General features: G+C 35.3%; 1 protein-coding gene across 9 annotated transcripts in view; it reads left to right on the top strand.

The window, feature by feature from the left end:
- The window catches only part of RANBP17 (RAN binding protein 17), a 335,940-nt gene that overhangs the window by 228,418 nt on the left and 81,317 nt on the right, over positions 1-26,205 (top strand). For 7 of the 9 annotated variants that reach the window (XR_011505729.1, XR_011505728.1, XR_011505727.1 and 4 more), the window contains 5 exons: positions 5,921-5,980; positions 13,546-13,619; positions 14,667-14,747; positions 24,237-24,300; positions 24,391-24,499. Coding sequence is in view for 6 of the 9 variants with exons in the window: in XM_044777676.2 (XP_044633611.1) it covers positions 5,921-5,980; positions 13,546-13,619; positions 14,667-14,747; positions 24,237-24,300; positions 24,391-24,499 (388 nt within the window). In the remaining 3 variants the exon portion in view is untranslated. The remainder of the gene's footprint in view (positions 1-5,920; positions 5,981-13,545; positions 13,620-14,666; positions 14,748-24,236; positions 24,301-24,390; positions 24,500-26,205) is intronic. The other 2 variants (XM_044777678.2, XM_070517099.1) reach the window with 1 other exon arrangement.

Raw genomic sequence — 26,205 nt, 5'->3', positions numbered from 1 at the left:
GGGAGAAAAAGTAGATTTGAATGGAGAAATGGAGTGCTATAGATTATAGAATTTTTTGTTCATTTGTATAGTGGACTGTCATCTTGAAGTAAATGTGAAATGGAACAAAGTTGTTTGTGCTTTGAAGATTAAAGTATTGTTCATCATGCATAATTGAACAAAGTTGAAATTTTGTAGGTATGAAACAAACAAAAAGCCACAGCTAAGATAGCTATTACAGGAAATGGAGGAAATTAATAATAAAAGACAATACACTACCTCATAAATACATGCTCATCATGAGATTAGAGGATGAGAGCATTAAGCAAATACCCTGATTAATTTAACAATTTAATCCTGGAATCGAAGTACAGATATTTCAGAATTTATTTGTACATAGACAAACCAGAAAAACTAAATAAACAGCTTACTTTTATAAAGTAAGATTTTTAGGCAGTTCTTGTGGATATGTGAAGATAATATCCTTTTAAAATAAAGATTATAACTAAGCAAGACATGTTTGTTGTGAATATTTCTTAAATAAATAGCCAAGTTTCTATGTCCTTTGAAAAATACTAAATATTTAAAGGATTTGGGGCATTTCTACCTTACATGCAGTGATCTTGCCTTTTATAATTTGTTCTAAGAAACTGCTAGGAGCTATGATTTTTAAAAGACTGCATTATACTAGGAATGTAAATTAGGGGGAAAAAAGGTACTTTCTTAGGTCTCAGTATTCAGAGTAGAGTTTAAATTACCTCTGCTTAGAACATTTTTGAATACCTTTTTGATACATAAAATAACTTATCAAAACACATTTTTAAATAAATTTTGGAGGATTTTTAGAAAGTGCAAATAGTGTAAGAGTAGTTGACTAGAAAAGCTTTTATTTTATATCATGTCAACACTTGTGAATCACTTTATTTTTTTTCCTATCAGCTATTTGGTAAAAGCCCACAATTTGCCAAAGTGGTTAATAGAACACAAATATAGACATTTCATGTGATGTACCATGTAAATGTAAACCTTTGTAGTTACATGTTTTTGTAGCAAGAGAATTGTTTTAAAAGGCATGTAATTTATTAGCTATCGGTAGCTTCTTTATTGCCTTGCCGCGCTGCAGTAATAAATAAAAGAAAGTGAACTGATTTTACAAATGGCACACAAGGTGCACATTTTGTGGGAAAAAAGTCTTTTTTTAAAGAATTGGCATTAAATCCTTTTTTTGTGATGACAAAGAGGCTAAGAGTGCAAACTGTATTTTCTGTTTATCGAAAACAGTCTTTTTTTCTCGGGGGCATTTTTTCCTATGATCATCAAGGGATTTCAAAAGCAATAAAGTGTGGAATCATTGTTCGACTTGAACAGTATTAAAACTTAGGTTTTAATTTCAGTGAAGTAATAAGATTTGAACCTGTCTCACATTACAGCACTGTAAGGCATTTAGCAATTGTATTTTAAAAGAGGTTTTTAAGATGCAGCTCACTTGTAAGCTAACTGTCTGTCAGTAATTAATAGTTTTTCTTCAGCATAAGCTGTTGTGATCAGATCAAGAAATATCTAGGTTTTTAGTAACACATTATGATAATTGTGTGGGTTTATTCTTAATTAGTCTAAACATCTAATAATTTTCAGCTTCTCTGGCTGCTTAAAAAGAGAGAGTGACGTTTAAAACTACAGTGTGTCTTTGGGCTTTTAAAAATATGAACGTACATGCACATGTATATTTCAATAAGCTTTACACCCAGCAAGATTATATATCAGTTGACTCATTCATTAACCAGATATTTTATCCTTCAATGTCATTTCCTTATTTTTAGACATCACATCTGTGTATGTAAAAAATGTTGCCAGATACAGTACTGTATGTACAGCTTAACCCAAACTGACAATCTGGATTCTTCAGTACTCAATATTGAAACTTATCATTACTTCTCAAAAAAGGCTTTAAAATATGAGCATTTCTATTAGATCAATGTGGCAACATACTTGCTGATGAAAGATTGTAGTTACCATTTTGAATTGCTATTGAAAATAATTGCCTCTACAAAAGGAAACATCTGTATGATAGCGCATGGTTAAAGCTGCCATCAATTTTTAACATTTGAGGGTTGAGCTATGACCTTTTATGATGACTGTGAACAGTAACTGCCTCCATTAGCCATAAGTTTTGTTTCTTTATTTTAGTAGATGGCCTAGACTGTAAATATTAGAGAATCTGAAATAAATCAACATATTATCCTAAGGATACAAAATGTAAGAGCTATTTGTGGTTGGGAACCTTTGACAGATAGTTTGGATGAAGCAGATGATTGCCTGCCCAGCGTATCTGGTCTCCATTGCTATGCCTGCAGGCAGTTTAGTGCTATGGTTGTATATTGATGTCAGGGTTAGTACTGAGTGGCTAGCAGTGACAGATGTCTATAATTACAGGCAATGCTTCCAGTATTTCTGAAAAGCCAGCCTATGTTGAACAATTATCTTATTTCTGCCTTGCCAAAGAGCATGTTCCAATTGCTGGTATTAGCGATGGTGAATATAGTGCTTCATCTGCTGCCTTGGGACGAATGTGGGAAAAGCGCTTGGTTATAAAACATAAATGCAAAATATTTTTTCAACATTTTGAATTAGTTAAGTTCAGTGTTTTCCTAATTTTTATCTCCCCATAATGTTTCTGTTGAAGGAATCTTGAAATGATAAAAACACATTTGGCATGCTTATTGGGATTTTATCCTCCCCTAGGCCTGCGTGGCTCCCCAGCGCCAGTATCGTTTGCTTTACTGAATAGATGTGTTTAAGCAAAGTTGGCTTTGAAACAACTTTCCCCAAGGGGAATTGCATTTTCTTATTGACTCCCATTACAAAATTGGAAGTACATTTCCATGGGAAGACAATTTCCCACACTTTTTAATAAGGAATATTATAAAATGATAGACAATGCTGAAATGTGTGAAACAGCTTAGTACATTGGTAGCTTTACATTTGCTGAGAATTGCAATTTTCAACTTTTGTTTTGACCCTAAGCCTTTGGCCACTTATTTTCCTTTCCCTTTTCCGAGTGTTCATGACCTCTTCCTTCCATGCTCCCTCTTGGCCCACCTTCCTGACTCATTAGAAATGTTTTCATGCTTAATGGTCCCAGTTCTCAACTTTTTTCCTGGTCATTTGTGTTTGTGAGACATAGACTATAATATCACATTCCCAGCAGGTGCAGCTAAATACTCTCCAACCTTAACATTCTTGAAGTTCCTAGAGTTCAAGGGACTGGATATTAAAACATTATCTATGCTGTAAGTTACTAATTCTGTATTTTCAGGTAATATAGAGTGAGAAATTCCTAGGAAATATCATTTGAGAATATGTTTTATCTTCAACCTTAATCTAACCTGTACTGTGTTTCTACTTTGTGCTTACCTCTACTTTGTGAAGTTATCCATCACATTTTCTCATTTAGTCTTCTCAGCAATATTCTATTTTGTAGGTATGATTATCTTTGTTTTAGGGAATATGAAAAAGATTTCAGAAAGTTTAAAAACTTGTTCAGTGGCAGTCCCTGGATTTGGAACAATCCATCATACTCTAAACCCAAGTTTGCTTTCCACTGTGTCACATTGCCTATGTATGTATTTTGGCATGAGCCCAGGCATGATCAGTTTTAGTGTAAGACCGTCATCACAAGTTTCATCTCCATATTTGCTGTTTTATTTCCCAAGGAAAAAACTCATCTCTGCAATCACAGATTGGACCGCTAGTCCTGGCTAGCCATCAGTCACAAGAGAACTAAGCTAGATCCTAAATATTCAATATAATCCATTTTACTATAGGAGAAGCAACTCAACCCATAGTCTAGTGTCAGAGATCAATATTATATTCATATATGAAAGGCAGCCCCTTTCTATTCTTGCTTGGGCCTATCACACAAAAACTCCTTTGATAATTTAAAACTCTTAATGTTGGTGTTTTGGAACCCAAAGATTGACACATCCATTGCCAATCTTCCTCACCAAAAAAAAAGAAAAGAAAAGGACTGTAGTCTGGGTGCATGCCTCATAATCTTAATGTCAGACTAATGTTTGACAATGTATTACTTAATAATAGTGGCCATTTACTAACCACCTATTCTAACGGCTAGTAACTAAATTCATTTGGTGCTTATTGTGTACCGAAATCTTTCCAAGTTTTCCTAACACTGTGTTAGCAGTGCTATAAGTAATATAACATTTGATGACAATAATAATAATAGCTAACACTTACAGAAATTTTCCTATGTGCCAGGACTAAGTGCTTTACATAAAGTAACTACTTTAATCCTCTCAAAAATTCCGTAAATTAGGTCCTACTATCCTTCTCGGTTTTTATTTGAGAAAACTAAGGTTTAAAGGGTAAGCAACTTGTTCAAAATCGCATAGTAAGTGGTGGAATCCAGCTAGTCTTGGGTTTCAGAATCCATCCTTAACCAGTTGACTAGACTACCTCCTAATTTGTGATATTACTTGTTGTGATATTATTCTTTCCATTTTACAGATGAAGAAACTGAGACTCTGAGATGCTAAATAATTTAACTAGGGTTAGAGAGTTAGTTCATTAAGCAAAAATATTTATTGAATGTGTGTTATCTGCCAAGCACTGTGTGAGGCTAGCAAGTAGCAGAGTCCCACTTAAAACCGCATGTGCACTGCATTCCACATGCATTCTATGTTTCCTCCTAGTTTAAGTTACCTAAAATATGTACTCAATTAACTTGCTCATTTCTCTTCTTACTGAGAGGAGAATATGTTTCTTGGGCAACCACGTATCATCTTGGTCCACCAATTGGGCTTTTGCATATGTTATAGCTAACGTTCAACATAGAAGTGTCAGTAAGAAGGCTAGGATGGAAGCAGGAGTTAGCCTATTGCTGCAGATATTGTCTGCTCAGAAGAACCAGATATTAGTGTTTAAAGGAGTTAATGGACCAACAAGAAGTGAACTCTGATCCATTGCATTTGGGGTAAAGTTAAAGTTTTCACTAACTAGGCTAGTGTGAGAGACAGGAATTGAAAGGTATAAAGGGACTATAGGAACAACATTTTTAGTAAAATTTGAGAATATAAAGAAAAGAGCTGATTTTAAAGAGTAGTAAAAATATAGATGATGTCTTTGACCTCCCCCTGCCTTTTTCATTCCTTGGGCCATTATTCCTCTACTCTTCATGTCAGGTCGTTCTTCCCAGAGGGACAGAGAGTTGACTATCTCTTAGGAGGAAGGTACAGAAGTTGTTTTAGTTGTAGAAAATAGGACATGTTTCCAAGAGGCAATGTGGAGGCCGATATATTAATAGGAAACATATGGATAAAATAAACGTTTGAAGTAGAGATGAGGACCTGGGGAAGCTCTCAACACGCACTATAACTATAATTTGGTATGCTTAAAGAGGATTTGGGGGAGAGTGTGAGTACGAGAATTGCATTAAGTAGTGGAAGACTCAATGATTTACTTGCTTTCTGAATGACTACAGAAATGAGTTCCATTTATTACAGGTGTACTTTCACCCATCAAAAGGTAACTTGACCTACTTAAATCATTAGCTCCAGTTGCTACACTTGCATAATGAGAGTGCCTCATGGGAAACAATGGTACTAAGAGATCTTAAAAACAGTTCTGTCAAATATTATTTATAATTTGTTCTTTTTAAGGGCTGTCCTTTAGTAATCGGTTTCTTGAATTATTCCATGGAAACAAACCCATTGTAATCCGTATAACCACATGCAGACTTTGAACAGCACTTAACCATGCCACTGTTCATTGCCTCCAGAATAAAATCAAAGTCCCAAGAATATTTTAAGTGACAGCCACAAAGATCCTGAGCCACATTCTCCCTGTATTTGAAATTGGGAAGGCCTTCTGCTCTTCTCTTACCCCTGACGCTAGGTGGCAGGTCCCTAAACTCTGTGCTTTTTAGGTTGTACGCCTGAAGAGTGATGTGTCCAGAGTTCCAGAGAAGGCTTGGAAAATAGTTAAGGTGAGTTGAGTTGCTGGTTGTTGTGGTGGATCACCAGTCTTTATGCCTGTCTCAGCACAGCCCCAGATCCTTATTACCAAAGTAGACACGTGCTCACAGTGATTAGTATAGGGGTACATTGTCTTGGTTCCCTTTTTTATACAGTATGTAATCCTACAGTGTGCATGGTTTATAACCAAATGTTCAATAGTCAGCTAAGAAGCAGTGGTAACTGCAAAGACTGTCTAGTGTGATTGCATAGTGTGAAAATATCCCAGGTTTTTTTATTATAATATTTCTGAAGTGGCCAGTTCTAACCAGTTATTCAGACCTGAAAGGAAACAGTTTGATTTGGCTACGTTGAATATCATCTGTTATTGAACGGAATCTATAGTACATTTATCTCTTGTGCCAGAATATGTTTCTGGCTGATAACTTTCAGAGGTGTGGAGGATTAGAATAAACGGAATCTTTTATTTCTTTATTCCCTACCTCTACCATCAGCCTGTCACAAACTTCATCCAGCATCAACTTCTTTGCTCCAAAATCTAGTCATCTCATCTTGTAAATTTGCTGTTGCAAAGAATTATAAATAAAATACCTGAAATGCCGCTTTAAACCATGGTCTCAGAACCTTCTATCAAAGTTAGTCAAGCCTTCTTCCAGTAGCCTTGTGCCATAGCTGTGGTTAGCTGCTTCTTATATGGGCTTGGGAACATAATATATTACCCCCGGCTTTACCATGGCTTTAGCCACAGAAGACTAGTTTAACAGAAGCTTGGCCCCAGACATGGAATGAGTTGGCAGCCAGCAAGAGCAAAGCTGTGTCAGGACAAATGTACACTCCCCATCTTCTCTAGTTGGCTTTCAGCTGGTTGCACCACAGGAGTCTTTCTATGGGCCGTGTATCCTGTGACCAATAACTGGTGCACTCAACCCAGGTCCCTCTTGGCTAGTGAAAGCCTGTCGGGAGACATTAGGTTCATGCTGGTGAAGATCCTTAGTCAGTGGCTCCCTGAAGGAAAAGGAGGCAAACAGCCAGCTTCTGTTGAACAGGTGGTAGTTAGACCTTAGATCTGGTCAAGGTTGGGAGGGAAAGAATCTCTCCAAAATTACCAGTATTGCTGGTTTTCACACTGTACCCGTACGTCTCTTTCTAATAAATGATTGTTTAGAAACTAGTCTAAAAATATCTCTGGCAGCATCTGGAGTCCTTCCTTAGCAGTCTGGATTTGGGCCCAAGTTAGGAATGGAAACCCCACTGGGGTGCAAGCAAAAGAGGAAGCATGTTCTTAGCCATGCATCAGTGGAGGCCCCTACTGGGAGAGGGGATTATCACAAGGCAGCAGGCAGCCCTGCACCCCAGCCTGCTGAGTTCATGCTTTGTGCCACAGGATGTGGAGCGAAGGAAATGTGAGGCCAAAGTGGTCGCTCCAAGTTTTCTTATACAATGGCTTATTCAAGCAAATTGGGAGTGCCTCTTAAGAGATTTGTTAGGTACATGTCCCCTTAGCAAGATGACCACCACAGATGGTGGGTTCAGATATTCTAACTGAAATAAATACTTAACATTCATATTTATTTTATATTTCCTTAGCCAGCTTTTCTTTATCAGATGCCATTCTGTATTCCCCTGGATGAGACAAGCAAATTCGTAACCTTTTACCGCTTGGTTTCCAACATAAATTATGGTTCTAAAATTAAATTCTGGCAGAAGATTTTTTTACCTTATTTTGGCCCTCTATTTTGTAGTGTTATTTTAAATGATACAGAAAAATTAGCCAAGATTAATGTGGATCTTTTCAGTACCACTGAGTTTGTGTATTTAATATGTAGCAATGATGTTTGTACCATTAATTCTCTTGATGTGGTCATAGTTAATTGTGATGATCGTGTTTTATTCTGCTTCAGACATTAATGAAAGAGCTCAGTATCTTTAGTTCCAAACGGTTTAAATCTAAGTCATTAAATGCTCTGTAGTTCCCTCTCACACCTCTTCTTCTCCTCCCTCCCCTGCCTTTCACTTTAATGGGTCTCTCTTACAGAAGGCACTGCATTGACCCTAAGGGCACTTGAAGCCTAAGACAAAAATATGTAAATTGGTTTCTTACTCATAATAAGTGAGTTCACACTCAGTTCCAAAATTCTTTTCCTAAAGAACGTTAATGCTTTCATTATATTGGATCCTTCCCAGTGACAGGTTTTGTTTTACCAAATTACAACCGGTTAAAAATCTTGATTGATAAGGCATTTCAATAGATTGAAACAGTACTTTAAAATTCACAACAGTTGTCGGGGTTTTTAAAAATTTTGTGGTATCAATTTTGTATTATTGGATGCTAATTTTTGAGAATAAATTGGTTCAGGAAAGTATATCATCTGATGGCAGAATACTTTGTTGTTCATTTCCACAGCACTGCTAATTTTCTACATTGAGCCTGCTTATAAAAGCTCTTTGAGAAGTTATAACATCTTAAACATTTATAGAAGGCCTAAGGGTATTAACTTACTGTAATTTTCTGAAGATTCATTATCCAAAATCTTAATTCATTATAACAACTCTTATGAAAACCTATAGAACCAGTGTTTTCTCTTATTTTCTTATTTGCTCAGAATGAGAGATTCATTGTTCTTTTTAATTTGTTTCATGTGGTGCTTTTGAGTACATTTCATAGAGGGCTGTTATTGAATTTCTGTGACTGTCATTATATATCCATACAACCTTTAGGAACTAATATTCTGTGTTTCCCAGTTCTGTAATCTACTTCAAATTTAAGGATTGACATAATTAGTTTCTTCAAAGTTATAACCAGCATGTTAGAGACAATACTGCAGATACCCAAGACCAAGGATTAGGATTGGAATGAGAAAGCAGTTTAAAAATTATCGCAGCACGTGCTTTTATTCTTTATTAAGTTAAATTTGCAACTCAAAATCCTGTTGCTATTTGTGTGTTTATTCCCTTGTGTGGTTTTCTTATCTTGTCTGGCTTCCCTTTTGAAAACCAGACATAAGATCATGTAAAGTACCTGCACATGCACTGGCAGTATTCGTCATTTGGTTAGTTGAAAAGTTAAGGGAACGCATTGGGTCATTGGAGCGTTATGTACATATCCAAATGCTCTTTTCTGACATTTAACAGAATCTTCCCAGTAAAATAAATACAGATAAGAAAACAAACATATTAAAACAGTTTTTTAGGAGCATGCCTTCCCAAGTCTGTAATAGTGATAATTTCTTACATTTCTAACAATTTCCTGTATTTCAAGAGCTAGGGAGTTGGCTAACTGTTAACTGGGTAATTTTTCTAGCTGCTAAGGCAAGACCTAGAAGTAGAAAGAATTTGGTTTTGTATCATGAAATTTTGAAGATTTGTGCCTTTAACAAACGCCCTTTCTGACCGTGATTAGAGTATGTTCATTGACTGAATATAGCTGTAAAGATTTCAAAGTTACTACAGATTTTAAGGTTTTGTTTGTTTTAGCCTTCTCTGTGCCATGTGAAAATCTTCAAGGTAAGCCCCTTCTTACCATTCTGTTATTTTTTATGTAACAAGTCTTCTCTTGAAAAGGTGTTAGCTACAGTTTGAGCACCTGCTGTGAGAAGGGTCTATGAAAGGGGAGCAGGAAGGGAAGAGGCGTTTGTTGAATAACTACTCAATGCCAGGCTCTGTGTTAGGTATCATCATTTAATCTTCCCAAAAGCCCATAAATTAGGTATTATTAATTATTCCTGTTTATAAATTATTAATTATTCCTCTGAGTATTCAAAGAAGGCGAGCTCTTCTTATTGAATCTACAGGGAGAGCTTCTTCAAGAAATATTAGTTAAGCATTAAAACCACATCTTTTTAAATAACAAAATTTTACCAGTGGTCACCTCTGATGAGTGGAATTTTGGACATATTATTTTTACAGAAAAAAAGGTCTGTATAAAAAAATGCCTTTTTATGGGTTGTTTTCCTCTTGTTAAAAAATTATGAATGAAGTAGAATTAGCTAAAATGTGCATTTTAGCGTTATATTCTTTTTACTCATTTAACAAACATTTGTTGAGTATTAGGCCTGGGAGATGAAAGAGCATCATCTCTGCCCTCAGCAAGCTTGTGGTGTAATAGAGAAATACAGGCATATTAAAAAAGAAAGAAGAGAGGGAAGAAGACAGTTTGACAGGCAAACACTGGGTGATAATTTGTGCATCTCTGATTGTGTGGAACACATAACCAAAGGCATAACCATTTGTTTAACTTCGTTGTATCCTTCAGAGAAGGGTGGACAACACGAATGGGCTTTGTCTCTTATTTCTTAGATTTTTGCTTATTTTTCGCTATGATCAAATTATCATAATTGATTCTGAAATAAAAGATTAGGAATCTTGAACTAAAAGTGAGTTTTTTCCTCTTCTTGCATTCCTTTGCCAACTCCTGTATCCTTCTTTAATGATTATTGTGATGTAGTTTCTTCTTGCTGTCATAAAAATTGCTTTTGGTTAGGGGCCAGCCCCGTGGCTTAGTGGTTATGTTCAGTGCACTCCACTTCAGCTGCCCAGGCCTGGTTCCCGGACACAGACCTGCACCACTTGTCAGCCATGCTGTGACAGTGACCCACATACAAAATAGAGGAAGACTGGCACAGATGTTAGGGCGAATCTTCCTCAAGCAAAAGGAGGAAAATTGGCAACAGGTGTTAGCTTAGGGTGAATCTTCCTCAGCAAAAAAAAAAAAAAAAATTACTTTGGGTGAATGATAAAAGTTTTAATGTTGAAAAACCCTAAATATTGTGTCAGAATTTTTTCTATAGAAAACTTTCATTGACTTGTGTTTTATGATAAACAGTTCTATAGATATTTCCTCACTGGACAGATTACTTCCCACCCCCAAGTTATGTATGTCTGTGGTATAATTAAATTCCAAGTGTTTGAAGACATTTTCATATTATTTGTGACTTCTCTGAATGATAAGGTGCCTTGGAAAATGTGAGACAGTCTTTAAAAGAAATTCAGTAATCATACATTGATTTTAAATGACCCTGTCACACGTGAAAACAAATCAGATTGTTGCTCTTAATGAGCTTTTCAATTTACTATTCAGTAGATCAGATAAGTGGATTTAAGAGGTAATGATCCTGTTTAGTACTCAAGCTTGACTGTCAGATCCTAGTAGTGGAGAGAAATCCCTGGAGACAAAAGCATTGACACACTGCTAGATGGGATAATGGGAATCAAAGCTAATGGATGATAAAAGGAATGGTGCAAGTTACAAGGATAATTGTGGATTAAAGCACTGCCATGTGTCAATGTTGACTGTTTTTTCTATTATCTTATTGGGTCAAATCTGATGCTTTGAGAAACTGTTTTGACAGCAGAGCACAGCAGACCTGCCTGCCTAGCTTTCTCCTTCCTCTAATGCCAGGGACACAATAGAAAACTTCCTTGTAACAGCTATCAATAAAAAAAGATATTTTTAAATGTTAAATTGTCTTAAATGTTTAAAATCACATTTTACTTATTATATTTTTATTATCCAATTGGCATGCATAAAATCAAAATTTGATTAATTCTGAGATTTGCCGTTAAAAAATAGCATATATAAAGTCTTGAAAATGTAAAATTTTGATTTTACAAAAATACAATACAGTCTAGTGGAGGAAATGGACATCCAAACAATTACAGTGTGGAAAGCACCATGATAGAAGAATGAAGCAAACGCTGTGGGACCATAAAGGAGAGTGCAACTCACTCTTCCTGGGAAGGCAAGGAAGGCTTCAGAGGAGATAATTTTTGAATGGGATTCGGGGGAAGAGGAGGAAGAAGGCTGATTCAGGCAAAATGAACAGCACATGAACTCATAGAGGTGTGAAATTGCATGAGAAGCCTCAGTGATCCATCAGCATTTCATCGTAGCTTCAGGTTGAGGGAAATGGTAGCAGATGAGGTAGGTTGAGGCCAAGTTGTGAAGGGGCTTGTTTGCCATCAATGTAAGATTTTCCAAGGAACCAGTTCGCTCCCATCCATGAGAGAGGTTTGGATCAGGGTGAGACAAGGGAAACTTCCCTTTCTGCTATTATTCTTCCTTTGAGCCTTTATGTGCTTAAATGTTTCTGATCATTGAAGATTGGTGGTAACTAACTTCCCTAGGTTCTCTCTCTCTTTTGCTCCCTCTTCCCCCAAAACACAGTGATCTTACAAACACAGTGATAGCTTCATTCTAATAAGAGATGAAGGCCTACTCTCATGAGCAGTCACAGACATAGTATTTGAAGTGATTTTCTCTGGGGCTCAGAAGTTAGCAGAAGAGGCAACAGGAACAATCCTCCTTTCTTTCTCTCTGCCCCAGCTTCTCCCCTCCACCCTTCTGCCCCTTCTTTTTTTTCACTTCCCCTCTCTACCCGCCCCGTTCCTTTCCCGCTCTCTCTCTCCCTCTGATTCACTCTACCAGCCTCAGGAGTTTCTGGTCATAGGACTTAGGCTGAAAGCCTGGAATACAAGATTCTGGTTTGAATAGTGTTTACAATCTGAATATGAGATCTCTGCAATGAACAGCTTTCCTCCCCTGTATAACCCTATAACTCTGGGTGATTTGTGGTGCCTGTGATTTTTATCTCACCTTCGCAACCTATGGCAGTATAGCAATCTAGTTTTTACATATGAAAAAAGGCAGAGGGAGTGAAAGCTAAGTTGCCATACAACAGGAAGTAGGCAGATCAGAAGAAAATGAGAGAACACAATCACAGAGGATCAAATCACAGAAGAGAAATCCCATACAGCTGGTGTCTGGCAGGGATAACCTGGAATCACACCAGAGCATCAGGGAGTATGGAGGTGTCAAGCCACCTCTTAGCTTTGCCAGGCTATTAGGGAATATTCCATTGGCTCCCCGTGGCATTTTCCCACTTGAAGTGGGATATGTGTTTATAAGCTCAATGTGGCTTCGGTTGGGACTCAAATGTTGCACCCCACACTCTGCGACCAACACTCCCTATTTGGAAGCTTAGTGGATTCCAGGCCCTGATGTATTCAGCAGAGAATCCCTGAGCCTGGAATTTCAGTTTCAGCATGGAAAGTAAGACCTATCTCTATATTTGGGGGAGCTTAATTGAGATAGATTTGAGGAGAATATCTATAAATTCTTTATCTTCCTCTTATTTTTGAAATCCTCATTTTTATAACTGTCTAACATAATCCTGAATTATTCGATAGTTTGCTGAAATCTGGAATAGATAGAAACTTTTTGAATGTTGGAGCCGTTTATTGAGGCACTCCATTTTCCAGCCCTTTACAGACGTATGCCCATCTTTGAGAAAGGGGTGGTTTACCACTTTGAGGGAAAAAAAAAATCTGTGTGGTGTGCTGGTAATAAATTGAGTATGTGGGTGTCTGTGTCTCTGTATGTATTTAAAAATTAGAGGTGCTTCCTGGAAGAAAAGGAGGGTAAATTTTTAAATTATAAAATTTAAAAAAATCCTGCATTGCTCTCCCCACCCACTCCCGACTACATTGTGGATACATCAATGCATTAAATCTTACATTTGATCAGTTTGAAAATAAATGTTGATGATAAAGCTTTTAATAATGAAATGTTTTCATGCAGGTATATGCCCGTATGTCAGAAGTCTTAGGAATAACAGATGACAACCATGTTCTAGAAACATTCATGACGAAAATGTGAGTTCCTGCTTTGGTTCTTTGATTTTTCTTTTGTTGTTGTTGCTTTGAATCTAATAGATCTTTTTACTGTGTTTAAATCTCTTCATAAATATTAAGTTTTTAGTAAATGACTTTAAAAATGATGTTTTAATTCTTAGAATACTAGCATTGTTCTTAATTGAAATTTAATTTCACGTATTTAAAATTCACCATCCAAAAGACATTGTTATTTGTTAAGGTACCCATACAACTGCAGTGTGCAGCCTCAAAACGTGGCTTTAAAAAGTTTACAGACTTTGACTCTTCAGGTCAATTGGGCAGCACTTTTTTTTTTAATTAATAAGAAAATACCCAATTTCATAGACCAACTGAAGAGATTATTGCAAATTGGGATCATTGAGAGAGGTTTGATTGCCTTAAGACAAGGCATTCATTGATTCCAAATGGAACTTATGGCTATCAGAGACATATTCGTGGAAACTGTCCTTAAATTATCCTTGTAATATTAGCGGAATTAACTGCTTTCTAGTCATAGACATAACTTTGTACTTTTAGCCTAAACGTGTATGCCTCCCCTTGGCATCCTCTTTATCAGTATAAACAGCACTGTCTTGTTTGCAGAGAACAAAGCTAGAGAAACAGTCATGATCATAAGAAGTGAGTTTTGGAGCCACAAGTTTGGTGGTTCGTTTCTTGGCGGTAACTTGTAAGCCTCTATGTGACTTCCTTTGTAACTCCTGCTGTCACTCCCTAATTTGTTTTGGTTACAAACTTAATGTTTCTTCACTGCAACAGGCAACTTTTTAACTTACAAAACTAGATTTATAGAATTATACACCATTTGGAGAGCAATGTTCATTGTTCATTGATTGTATGCGATTTTGAATGCACTATAACAAGAGTAGAATAGAAAATGTTTCCATTGGTATTTAAATCTGCTTTTCACTTGGTGAGTTATTTATAATTTAGGTGATCTAACTTACATGAATGCATGTGTATTTCCATGTTCTCCCTACGCAAGCAAATACCTTACTTATAATTAAAAACTTTTTTTTTTATATTTAGTGTTACAAACCTTAAATACTGGGGAAGACGTGAGGCTGTAATTTCAAGAACTCTTCAGTTCCTTAATGACCTTTCTGTTGGATATCCTTTTTACTACATATGTGATAATTTATATAAGCAACCTAACACGCATTCTATTGGTCAGGTATTTTTCTTGTTTATAATTTTTGCAAGTTTTTTTTTAAGTAAAAAGCCTTTCATCTACCTTTATCACATGTTTTTGAAAGATTTATGTTAGCTACATACTATGAAGCATTTGTTCAGAGTCACAACTGAATTATATGGATATATAGATTCCTAACTGGTGAAAGTTATGTTTATACCCACCCAGATTAATAAATAGATGGATAAGAAAGTGTGCAGGCACATGTGTTTTAGTCCATAATTTTTCCTAATTGTCAGGAAGTTCTTGTTTTACAAAGAAGGCATGTAACTAATTTTAAGAAGGTCAAAATGTTCTAAAAATAGTACCTTAGAAAAACTGAATTTCTAAGAGTAAATATATCTTCAGTATTCTTCATTTGAAAAGAATATTATTTTCATTAATTAAGAGTCACAAAGGAGTAATCAGAAGAAAATTATAAGGTTTTTGACCACTTCTTTGATTATCATTCCCACCAAATCAATATCTTATTTACTCTAAAATAGGATTTCCCATTATACATTAAATGTTTAGGTTGCTCTCTTTAGCAGATTTTTCAAGTCTAAAACCAGAATCATCCTTTCTTATTAGATTATAGTTGATACTATTGTCATGTTTCTACCGATGAGAGAGAAGCATGTAGATTGTCTTTTATATGTTAGCTATCAAATATATAGGAGTTGTGAAAAATAAGTGTTGGTTTAGTTAACCACTAAGATTAGCTGATATTTTAATATGAAAACAGCGTTATGAAAATGGGTGGCGTTGGATGGAAATCTTTAATGTAGGTTCACTCCAGGAATATGTTTGTATTAGTTAAGTTTAAAATTGTGTTTCTTGGCAAACCATGAAAGATTTCCAAAGTATTAGACACCCACTTTTGTGCTGGAATTTAATATGCAACTTTTTATTGGAAAATAATCGTCCTTGTCTGGCAAAATCCACCATGCAATATTTCTGTTAGTAGGTATAATGCAATAAAGACAGGGAGGGCTATTTATCACTACAAATTTTGAGGATTTCAGGATTCTTTTTATTATTTTAATATATTTCTTTGATATTAAATCAGAAAAATGATAAATTACACCTGTCCAGGCTGTTTTTCCTTTTTACTGGAAAGTGATGTACAACCCAATTCCAGTGGTCATTTTGGCTTTTTAAGATATGTATTTTTTTCTTATTAAAAAAAAAAAACTCAACCTGTATTTTTTTTTAATAATAATGCTCAAATACTCTTTATTTCTAACATATGAAGTGGTTTATAAGTACTTCCTAGTATTGCAAACTCTGGCCTTTTCACAATGAATTACTTTGAGAGCATATTATCTGGAAAGAAGCTGATCTTATTTTATAGCACATACCTATTGTTTAGATTCACCCTATTTTTTTAGATTGAAAGTGAAATCTAATATAAAATTAATTTGATTTGTATTCTTTTTAGTAAACTTTACATAATGCCTAATTTATTTGTACCTGCAGTTTAAGATATTTTTCCTCTCCCCTTATATCTCTTATATATTCTTTAATCCTAAAATTATAACCTTTTATTTTACAAGCTGGTTATTGTTTTTGAGCACTTCTTCTTGAAGCTAATAAAAAATCATATTTTCAGAAAACATTAAATAAAAGTTTAAAAGCTGTAACATTTTAAACCAAGGGATATGAATGATTTCAACTTGGGTACATTGATTTATATTTTTTAACAATTATTTCAGGTTTGCATATTTAGAAATATATATTAGCTCAATTTGATTTCAGTGTTCAGTTATTTGAATTATAAATCATTATGTCCCTTCTAGCTGATCAGTCATGAAATATCTTTGAATTCATTTACATAATGGAATATGTGAGTAGTATATCTATTTCACTGCAGTTGCTGGTTACCTAATGCATATTTTGTTATTTCCAATCGATTTCTTTATTATAATGTGTTTTTAAATCCTGATTTTAAAGCAATACATTATTTCCGTGTTAAACATAAGCTGGCACTCTTTAGCAATAGAAAGAATTATGCAAGATAAAAATCATCACCAGTTGGCGCCTATTAATGGAAACCTGTTTATATATTAATACTGAAAACATTTGTATTTAAAACATTAGTAACAAGTAAATGAAAAGCATATTATCTCCCTGTAAAGTTTTTAAAGGTTTGTGGTATTACTTTATAATGCGTGTCTTCAGATACTTTTTGTTTTGTTTTTTCTGTTTTTATCTTCTTCAGAGTGAATCTTACTCAGTGTTTATGCTGCTCAAAGCCAGTCTTTGATATTCTTGTATCTGACCAGTTGTTTGAAAATTGAAATCACAAAGGATCCTCATTTTTAGGAAGTACTAAAAAAGCCTCTTGTTTGCTTGTCTTAAGGTAGTAGTCTCAAACTTTAGTGATCATCAGAATCACTGGAGTGCTTGTTAAAATACAAATTGCTGGGTCCCACCCCCAGAGTTTATGTTTTAGGAGGTATTAGACTGAGGCCTGAGAATTTGCATTTTTAGCACGCCTCTGGTGATGCTGGTGGCTCAGGGACCATACTTTGAGAACGTCTACCTTAAGATAAGTAGAAAATAGAACTGGATGTCCTAAACAGAAAAGTCAGGAACTTCTCCCACAGACACTTCTTTGTACAACTTTGTCTTCCCTAGGAAAAGGCAGTCTTGACATTTTTAGAGATGGTCTACTTCCCTAAATAATAATGTGTGTGAGGATGCTGCCATTATGTTAAGCCCTTGGATTTTAACTGAAGAGCCTGTTGCATTTTACAGCAAAGTTTCTGTTTGCCAAATTTGAAGCATTCCAAATTGGTTAGGCTATTATCATTTTAAAAGCCAGTGGCCTTTTTGAAATAAAGTTTATGTTTTCCCATCAGATTTTTTGCACTGGGCATATATTAATACATTTAGCAAATACATTTGAGTAACTTTTTAATATACTCTTTAAATTTCCAGAACTAAATTTCAAGAATTCCAGATTCTAAATAGCTTTTTATAACATGCACAGAGTTGAAATAGTTCCGTCCTGGGGCAGCCCTCCACAGTCAGGTTTAATACTTAGGGATCCTTCTCCCTCTTTGAAATGCTTTCTAGTCATAAATTCTGGTTTCTATCTAATTGGGGAAGGGGTGAGATTGTTCAAGTGATCAGAACAAGTAAGCTGCTGGGAAAACTGGAGAGCGAATAAGGATCATACAGAGCAATCGAATAGACTTCTTATTTTAAATGCTGGGCAAGAAGGAGGAAAGTTACATTTCATTCAGAATTGTGTTTGTTTATTAATCATTATTTCAAGTTTTCTTCCCTTGAAAAACAATTGATCCCTATTTTTACTGCAATTTGTTATTCAAATTTACAGCAGTAACGTCTCACTTTGGGTTTTGGATAGATAATAATGAGAAAGGAAATTTCATTTTCTATTAGGCCCTCTGTTGGTAGTTGCCCTTATTACATCATCCTCAAAGGTTTGAGAAAACACAAAATATCTTTAGCTTTTTAAAAACAGACCCCATAAAAGAGTTCTACATTAATTCATGAATTATCCAAATTCATTTTTACCCTATTGATAAGGTTAGCTTCAACAGTTCTCAGGATTAATAACTTCACCATGTTAATACACCATGTTATTGTATTGTGGGGCCCAGGACAAAATGAAAATGTGGGGTGCCTTGTTCATAAATTATTAAGAATTTTAAGACCTCAACAGCAAAGCATTAAACGAACCACAAGCCCTTTTAAGCACAGGACCCTGTGCAAATGTGTGGCTTACACAGCCATGAAGCTGGCCTAGGTTATCTGTTAAAGAAATAATTTCTTCCTTTTCACTTCAGACTAACTCTCTCTAAGACTTCGAGACCATCTTCTTAGTTCCTGCACACCAGGATTTGGTGAATATAATTTCTATCTGCATGCATCGTAAATCTAATTGTCTATTAGTTTATTTCAGTTGTTTTTGTTTTGCAGGTCAGTCTGTTTCCTGTTCAAGCTACTTGATCACCTTGATGATTTTGTTTTTCAACCCCAAACCTCTTCCAGCTTCATCTTTTTTTGTTTGTCTGTTCTAAGTGCAATAACCAGAGCTGCATCCTTATTTACATTTAACATAGAATAAGAATAAATTAGTGATTTTTAAATTTAATTCCATATTCATCTTAATGATTATCTTACTGGCCTCTTTCAATTCAGCAAATATTGACTAAGCATTTGCTAAGTACAGGACAAAAGGACAAATGAGACACAGACTCTGCTCTACCCTCACAGATTTTAAATTCTAACAGAATGGATCCTGATTCCAGACTTCCTTTCCTGTATTTCTCCTAACAGCTCCAAGTCCATTGTTTTATTAATATATTTTCTTTTTCTTTTTTAAATTTAACTCAAATAAATTACTAATTTTCTGAAAATCTACACATTAAAAATAATGTGGGTATGTGACATTTTGATATTGTGGCTTTGAGGGAGCTCTTTTTCTTCAAGGTCATATTGGCATAGCTTATATACAAACCATTAAGTATACAAGTAATGTGCAATCCAGACATCCTCACCCTGTCACTGAGCTTCCCACCACTGTGGTGTGAATCCTGAATGAGGTGGGGTCAGAAAAGAGGAGAGGATGAGAGATGAAACAAAGGTCTAGAATGAAATAAGGGTGAAGGATGGAAATCAAACTGGATAATGTCTGTTACAGGAAATATTTAGTAATAAACAGTAGTAATTCTGCTTTTGTGAAACAGTATTAGAATATATTGCTTTATTTCAGTGAATACCACCATCTCCAGATGGTTTTGAGAATGTTAAATAAAACCAGTTTCAGCATACATGCCTCAGGCATACTTCTCTTAACACTTCTCATCAAAAGAAATGTTGATTTATTTCTTTGTTTTCTGTCTCTATCATCCATGGGAAAGTCATCTCATAATTTATCGGCTCTATTTGTTTGTTTTTAGTCTAGAATAAAGTCTGAGAATCCTCTCAACTCCTCTTCTATAGCCCGCTTCACTCAGTTCTTTAGATTCTTGCTTCGCAAGATTACCTTTCTTGAGTGTTGTTTTTGATATGATCGTTTCTCTTCCCAAAAGCCCGGAAACACTTCCATTTGCCACTCAGGTCAAAGTGAAATTATTGATTTGAACTTGAGTCCTTTAAGAGTACTTGACCTATTGAATTCCCATAACTGATTTCCTGATCCACCACTCAACCACGATTTGTACCTTATGCTCGGGCCAAGGAGATTTACTTTACTTTCCCCTGCACACGCTTCCCTATCCTTCACTGAAGCAACACGTATGCCTTCTCCTCATTTGACACGTTGTTAACTCCTAATTAGGTCTCTTTTAAATTTTCAGGTCTTGGAAAGATTTAGTAAAGCCATCCTAAAATAGTTATAATCTTTAGTTACTGTGTTAACTGAAAGAACATGAACAAGTCATTTAATTTCTCTGAGGCTCAGTTTCTTCATCTTCATCTTCTTTGTCTGTAGAAAGGGAATATTATCTATCTCGTAGGATTTGGTAAGGATTAAATTAAATAATAAATGTGTAACCGTGTATGTGTGTATCTAGCACTTAGTATTAAATAAAGCGCCTAGTAATAAAGCACATAGTACTACTGACCCTATCACATAGTGGCTGCTCACTAAATACTAATTCTCTTCATTTTTGTTCGTATCATCTTCTATTTTTCTTAATGTTCCTGAACAGTTAGTTCTTATCTATATATTTGGGCATGAATATAATATAGCTTAGTATTGACTAGTTCTCTGTCTTATTAGGTTGTAAATTATTAGAGATTAGGACTCTTTTTTTCTTTCCTCTGTAGTTTCAAAACTTCACATAATGGACATTTGAGCATACTGTTAATCCCTGTTATTGAGTGACTAAGCCTTAACTCCTATTCCTTGTAAGTAATCATTAGTATCCCTTAAGGTGCTTTGTTTTGGTTATACCTATTTGAATTTTTTAGTCTAGTAGGGTTCATGAACATAATCCTACCTTTGAAATAACTAATATTTCAGTAATGATAATTTGTACCTGTCACCTATCTATCGTATTTTCCAACATGTAATTTTCTTATCTGTGAACTTTCTTCTATCATCAGAATCTAATTCTATCTGCAAAAACTATTTGTAAACATGTATGGCTTGTAACTAATTGTGTAAATCAGTACCGTCATCCACCCTCTTGTGCTTAGTGAATATCATATATCTAATACACTACTCCTTTGATTCTAAAACAGAAATTTCTTCACATTTTAACACTCTATAAATAAGATATGTCCTACAATCGGTGGCATTTTAAAACACTTTTTCCTTCTTAGTAGCATTTAAATGATGTTTTTTATAATCAGTGGTGTTTTAGGTTTGGTGAAATACAGTACAAACTCAGTAAAGGCTTGATACTGTGAATTAAAGTCATACTTGGTGCTACTGTGCCTATCAGATTTTGAAACATCTATGAGATACACCATTCTTTTAGCTTTTTCTAGCCTTTCTCCATTTGCCGTACTAGTTATCAGTAAGACCATCTTTACCTTCCTCGCTGTTTTCATAACCACATGGATATAGACAGGAATTTTCTGGGAGTTTTGTTTAGTGAGTTAATATCAGCCAGGCTGTGGAGTTTGCTCAGTCCTGGATGTGCTGAAGGCTCATTAATGAATTGGTCCCTCCTAGAAGAACAGTTTCCCTGTTCCTTCTGGGACCTCGTTCCAGTTTCAGTTATACCTCAAGAAGCTAGTGATCTCTGTGGAATCACTGGCTCTGCATCTAAAGTCAAATGGAGATGATGAAACCTAGTGAAAAGAACTTGTACTTCAGAATCAGACCAACGAGGATTAGAATCTTGGCTCTACCATTTACATGTTCCATGTATGACCTTTACTAAATTTTCTTCCTTACTACTCTAGACTCCTGCTACTGTTGCGGTTACTGTTAACCACCATCACTGCATTTACTGTTATGACCTGTTCTGAATAGGCCTCTGAAATCTAACCTAGTACTGCCGCCCAACTAAAATGCTCCCCACTCAACTAAAAATGGCACAAGTTTATAAGAAAATGGCACTAGGTTTAGAAGAAACCTAGTCTCTTAGAGAAGAATGAGATGAAAGTGTGAAGATCATAAAGATGATGTATACATTTGCCTTTTTATTTTAAACATTATAGACCCTCTTAAGGGCCATAACTGGCTTTGAATTGAATTCCTATAAGGGAATGTAAATATTCAGATGAACTCTCATTTTTTTTTTCTTTACTGAAAAAAGTAAAAATTCATTCTTAATCATTTTTTTTCTTTAGAATGTAATTAAAAGGCAGTGAGGCTGGACTTGGCACAGAATACACAGATGCAGTTCTGCAGAAAATGTGTCTTTGGCAGATGAGATTCTTCCTGTGAATGTTCTGTTTATTGCTACCATAAATATTCTATTGTCAAAACATGACTTGCTGTTTATTAGCGGCACTGACAGGAAGATTCCTATTAATGGCAGCATTCTTATTCCCCATAGATCCTGTCACTTTTAACTTTGCAATTCTCAGAGAATTGTATTTGGTAATTACTTAAGATATTTCTTAGTTTATTGATCCCTACCCCTGTTTAACTGGGTGAAGTTTGAGTGGCAGTTTTCTGTTCAGTGATTTACACTGGGAAAAATCAAATCTTCAGATTTGTAGGCAGGGAAAGACCTGCTACCTATCAGCCCTGATCTTGTTACCCTTCAGCCTACCAGGAACATTCCATGTATTGAGCACCCACTGAGAGCAGTGCACTGAGGAAAACGCATAGATGTGGCCCCTGCCCTTAGAAGGTTTACAGTCTAGTATGGAGATGGGCCAAATCTACATGCTTAATATGCAACTGGAATGGTCACTTTGGTTAGAGGGACTTGAATCTAAATCATACTAATTGATTGTCTTTTGGAAAGTTTTATTTAATTTTTTTGAGTGTTTTCTTATCTGAAAAATAGAAGCAATACTGCCTGTCTTATGAGATTGTGAGAATTACCTTGCAAGTAGTAAACTTTCCATAAAAGTTAATTCTCTGCATCTCTGTGTCTTCCTTCCTGACGGATAGTTGGCAAAGACATTTTCATCATCTGATCCTCACAACAATCCTGTAAGATAGCTTGGCTATAGGTTTCATCCTCATTTGTTGGAGAGTGAAACTAAGGCTCAGAGTGGCTGAGGAAAGAACTCAGACTCAGCCAGCTGATTGAATGGTGGAATCAAGCCAAAAGCCCAGGTTTCCTGACTCATGTTCCGGTGTGTTTTCTACTCTTTTGCACCCACACCTGAGTGACTAAAATTTAGAATTAGGTTTATCAGTGCCGGTTTATGGAGGCAATATATAGAGTTCTATATTTGGAGATGATGTGGAGGGAAGGAGCCAGTGTTTTCATTGGAACATGAATGGAGTCATATAAGATTATTATAGCCTGCAAGAAAGGCAAAAATAAGTATGTAGGGAATAGTCAAGAGATGCCCTAGTTATCATAGAAAACACATGACTAGAGTAAAGTAAGAGAAGATGTTCATATACTGAATAGATGTACTTAGAGTCCACATCAGCCCTTCCCTGATGACAGCATTAACCAGAAATTATTTAGGCCTTGTGATCATGTTTATGATTTCTCAACTTTATTCTCATTCTGAGTTGAACTGTTCAGGTGATAATACGGCACAGTAGAAAGAACGTGGTCTTTGGAGTCAAACCTCAGGTCAAATTTCAGCACCATCAGTCCATAGCTGTGTAATCTTGGGCAAGTAACTTAATTTTTGTGAGCTTTTGTTTTCTTATCTATGGATTAGAAATAATAAATAATATTTAACGGTGTAATTGTGGATATTAGGGGAGGTAATAAATATAAAATGCCTTGCACCTAGTAGGTACTTGAGAATTATTAGGTCCTTTAAGCCTGTCCTTCAATACTTGATGACATGCAATCTGCTACACACTCCTAATTGTATTCTGATCTTCTTCATCTAAAGTAGAATTTCCTTAGATTTCTACTAACTGAGCTCATTGTTTCCTAGAATTGAATAATTTTCTTTCTTGGTAGCCTATTATGGGTCTTTTATAATTATTTTATTATGAAATAATATTAAGTGAATAGAAGTTCTCAAGTTACACCCAAAATGTAAAAAGGGTCAGTTTTAATTTTCTACTATCAATGCTTTAATAGTAAAGAAATTTTTATCTTAATTATAAAATTCATTTTTCCTTTCCATAACTAAAATATGTATAAGATAGGAAAAGTAATTGCACTGGTTAATAATGGATTACCATTCTTAACAGAATGAAAGACATTTCTATAGGAATACTCTTTAGAAATAATATTTATTCTTCATAAATAAAAATTGGTGCCATTATAGTTCAGTGTTATTTTGTCATTTATTACCTATTGATAAGACAGATACATTTCCCCAGATTCCTTAACTTCTATTACCTATATCCTTTTAAAAAAACTTGTGAAGATAGATGCTGTGAAATTCATGCTAAAAAATCACACGGTAAGTTTTGTTTCCTTTTCTGGATTTAGAATTTTCTGGATAGTTTAGGTAAAGCATTGGTAACTTTGGATGCTCTTTTGCTTTCATCAGAGTGAACACTTTCCCTTTCTTGGCATCAGTGACAGTTACAGTCTCAGTGACTTCAGGTGCCGAACAACCTTCTACACAGCCCTCACTCGCCTTCTGATGGTAGAGCTAGGTAAGGTTAAGAATTTAAGCTTAATTAATAAGGGATCAGCAATATACTCATGTGAATAAAGAAGTGGAATACTAATGAGAGCATATTTAACTTAGAATTTGCCATCTTTGGCAGTTTTCTACAGCTTTCTAAGATTTGAGCGTTCACTTGTTAGCATCAGAGCCAAAAGAAATCTCTGTACTTAAGATGATATTTTTCACTTCAAGTACTACTTGCATTAATTCTTTACCCCAGAATTTATTTTCTGGATATCCTTTGATCCATTAATTTTACTGCTATGAATCTAGGAATAATCTTAAATACAGAAAAGCTTTACACACAAAGATTTTCTTTGTAATGACATTTAATCTAGAGAAAAATGGAAACAATGTAAGTGTTCAGCAATCGGGAATTATAAAAATATGGCACATCCGCTTACTTGATGGAATAGTTTGTAGTCATTAAAAATTATGATTTTAAGACAATGCAATACATGAAATTTTATGTTATAATATTAAGTGAAAAAGCAAGGTGTTAAACTGTGCAAACAGTACAAACGTGCCTATGGGGTGGCGGACAATGCATTAAAAAAAGACAAATGATGTTCTTCAAAAATGTTAAATGTTGTCTTTGGATAGTGAAGTATAGGTAACTTTTCCTCATTTCTGATTATTTGAAATTTTCTTTAATGTATTGCTTTTATAATGGGAAAAATTAACTTGTTTTTAAATTTCTTTTCATCAAAAAGCTGAAGTTAGCCAGAAGTATCCACATGTAGTCACTACCTTAGGATGGGCACATAAGCCTGTCTGTGGTGCCCATGTTACTCAGGATTCCCATTTTACCCCATGTTTGAATACTGCAGATTAAATTAATCAGTTTATAGACACATGAGAGCATTCAATCAATGATGATATCATCCTTAGAGAATATAATACTTATGATATTTTTTCTTCCTTTCTCTTGCAATGTATTGATTGATCCATCAACTTAAATATGAATTTTTTAAAAACATGATCATACAAAAGGAAAAAGAATAAATTTATTTTGCATATAAAAGGCATTGAACCTTGTAATGGAAAGATGACTAAACGCTTCTCTACTTCACATCTGTATTATTTTCATGCAGTTTCAACAGAATAAATTACCAGAAAGACAAACAGCCAAAAGTTGAGAGAAATAAAACTAGAATGATTAAGGAGCTTAGCAGGATCGATTTCTAAGGAAAGAGTAAAAGAACCATGTACGTATAACTTGGCTAAGTGACAACGAGGGCTTGAGGCAAAGAGAACAGTCTATAAATATTTGAAGAATGTAAACCAGGCATGCGAAACCCAATCATCTGCTACCTCAGGCAAGTGGGGGATCTGACTGAGTGACAGCTTTGCCTACCGCACACTGGCCTGTATTACCTCTTGGCTGCTGCCTTGGAGAGAAGAGGAGCATCCCAGACTCTGTTATTGTCCTCAGTAATCATTTAGAGAGCACACTGTGCCGAGCTCTGAGGGCAAGACAGAGACCGATCAGACATGCTGGCCCCTGTCCTCAAGGAACTTGCCCTCTTGCTTTCCCAGTTGTCCAAGCATTAAAGAAGACCTTGAAATTCTTGTCTAGACTTAGCTTATTTCCTAAGCCTTCAAAATGCTCTTTTAATGACCCTGTCAGCCAGGGTGAAAGAAATGGGGAGACCAAAGTTACAGAGAACTAGCTGGAGGAGATTTCCTACA

This window comes from Equus asinus, chromosome 9 (genome assembly GCF_041296235.1).
Source record: "Equus asinus isolate D_3611 breed Donkey chromosome 9, EquAss-T2T_v2, whole genome shotgun sequence".
In the NCBI taxonomy this organism is placed as follows: domain Eukaryota; kingdom Metazoa; phylum Chordata; class Mammalia; order Perissodactyla; family Equidae; genus Equus; species Equus asinus.
Note: the sequence above shows the minus strand (reverse complement) of the source record. Positions and strands in the feature narration are given on the sequence as shown.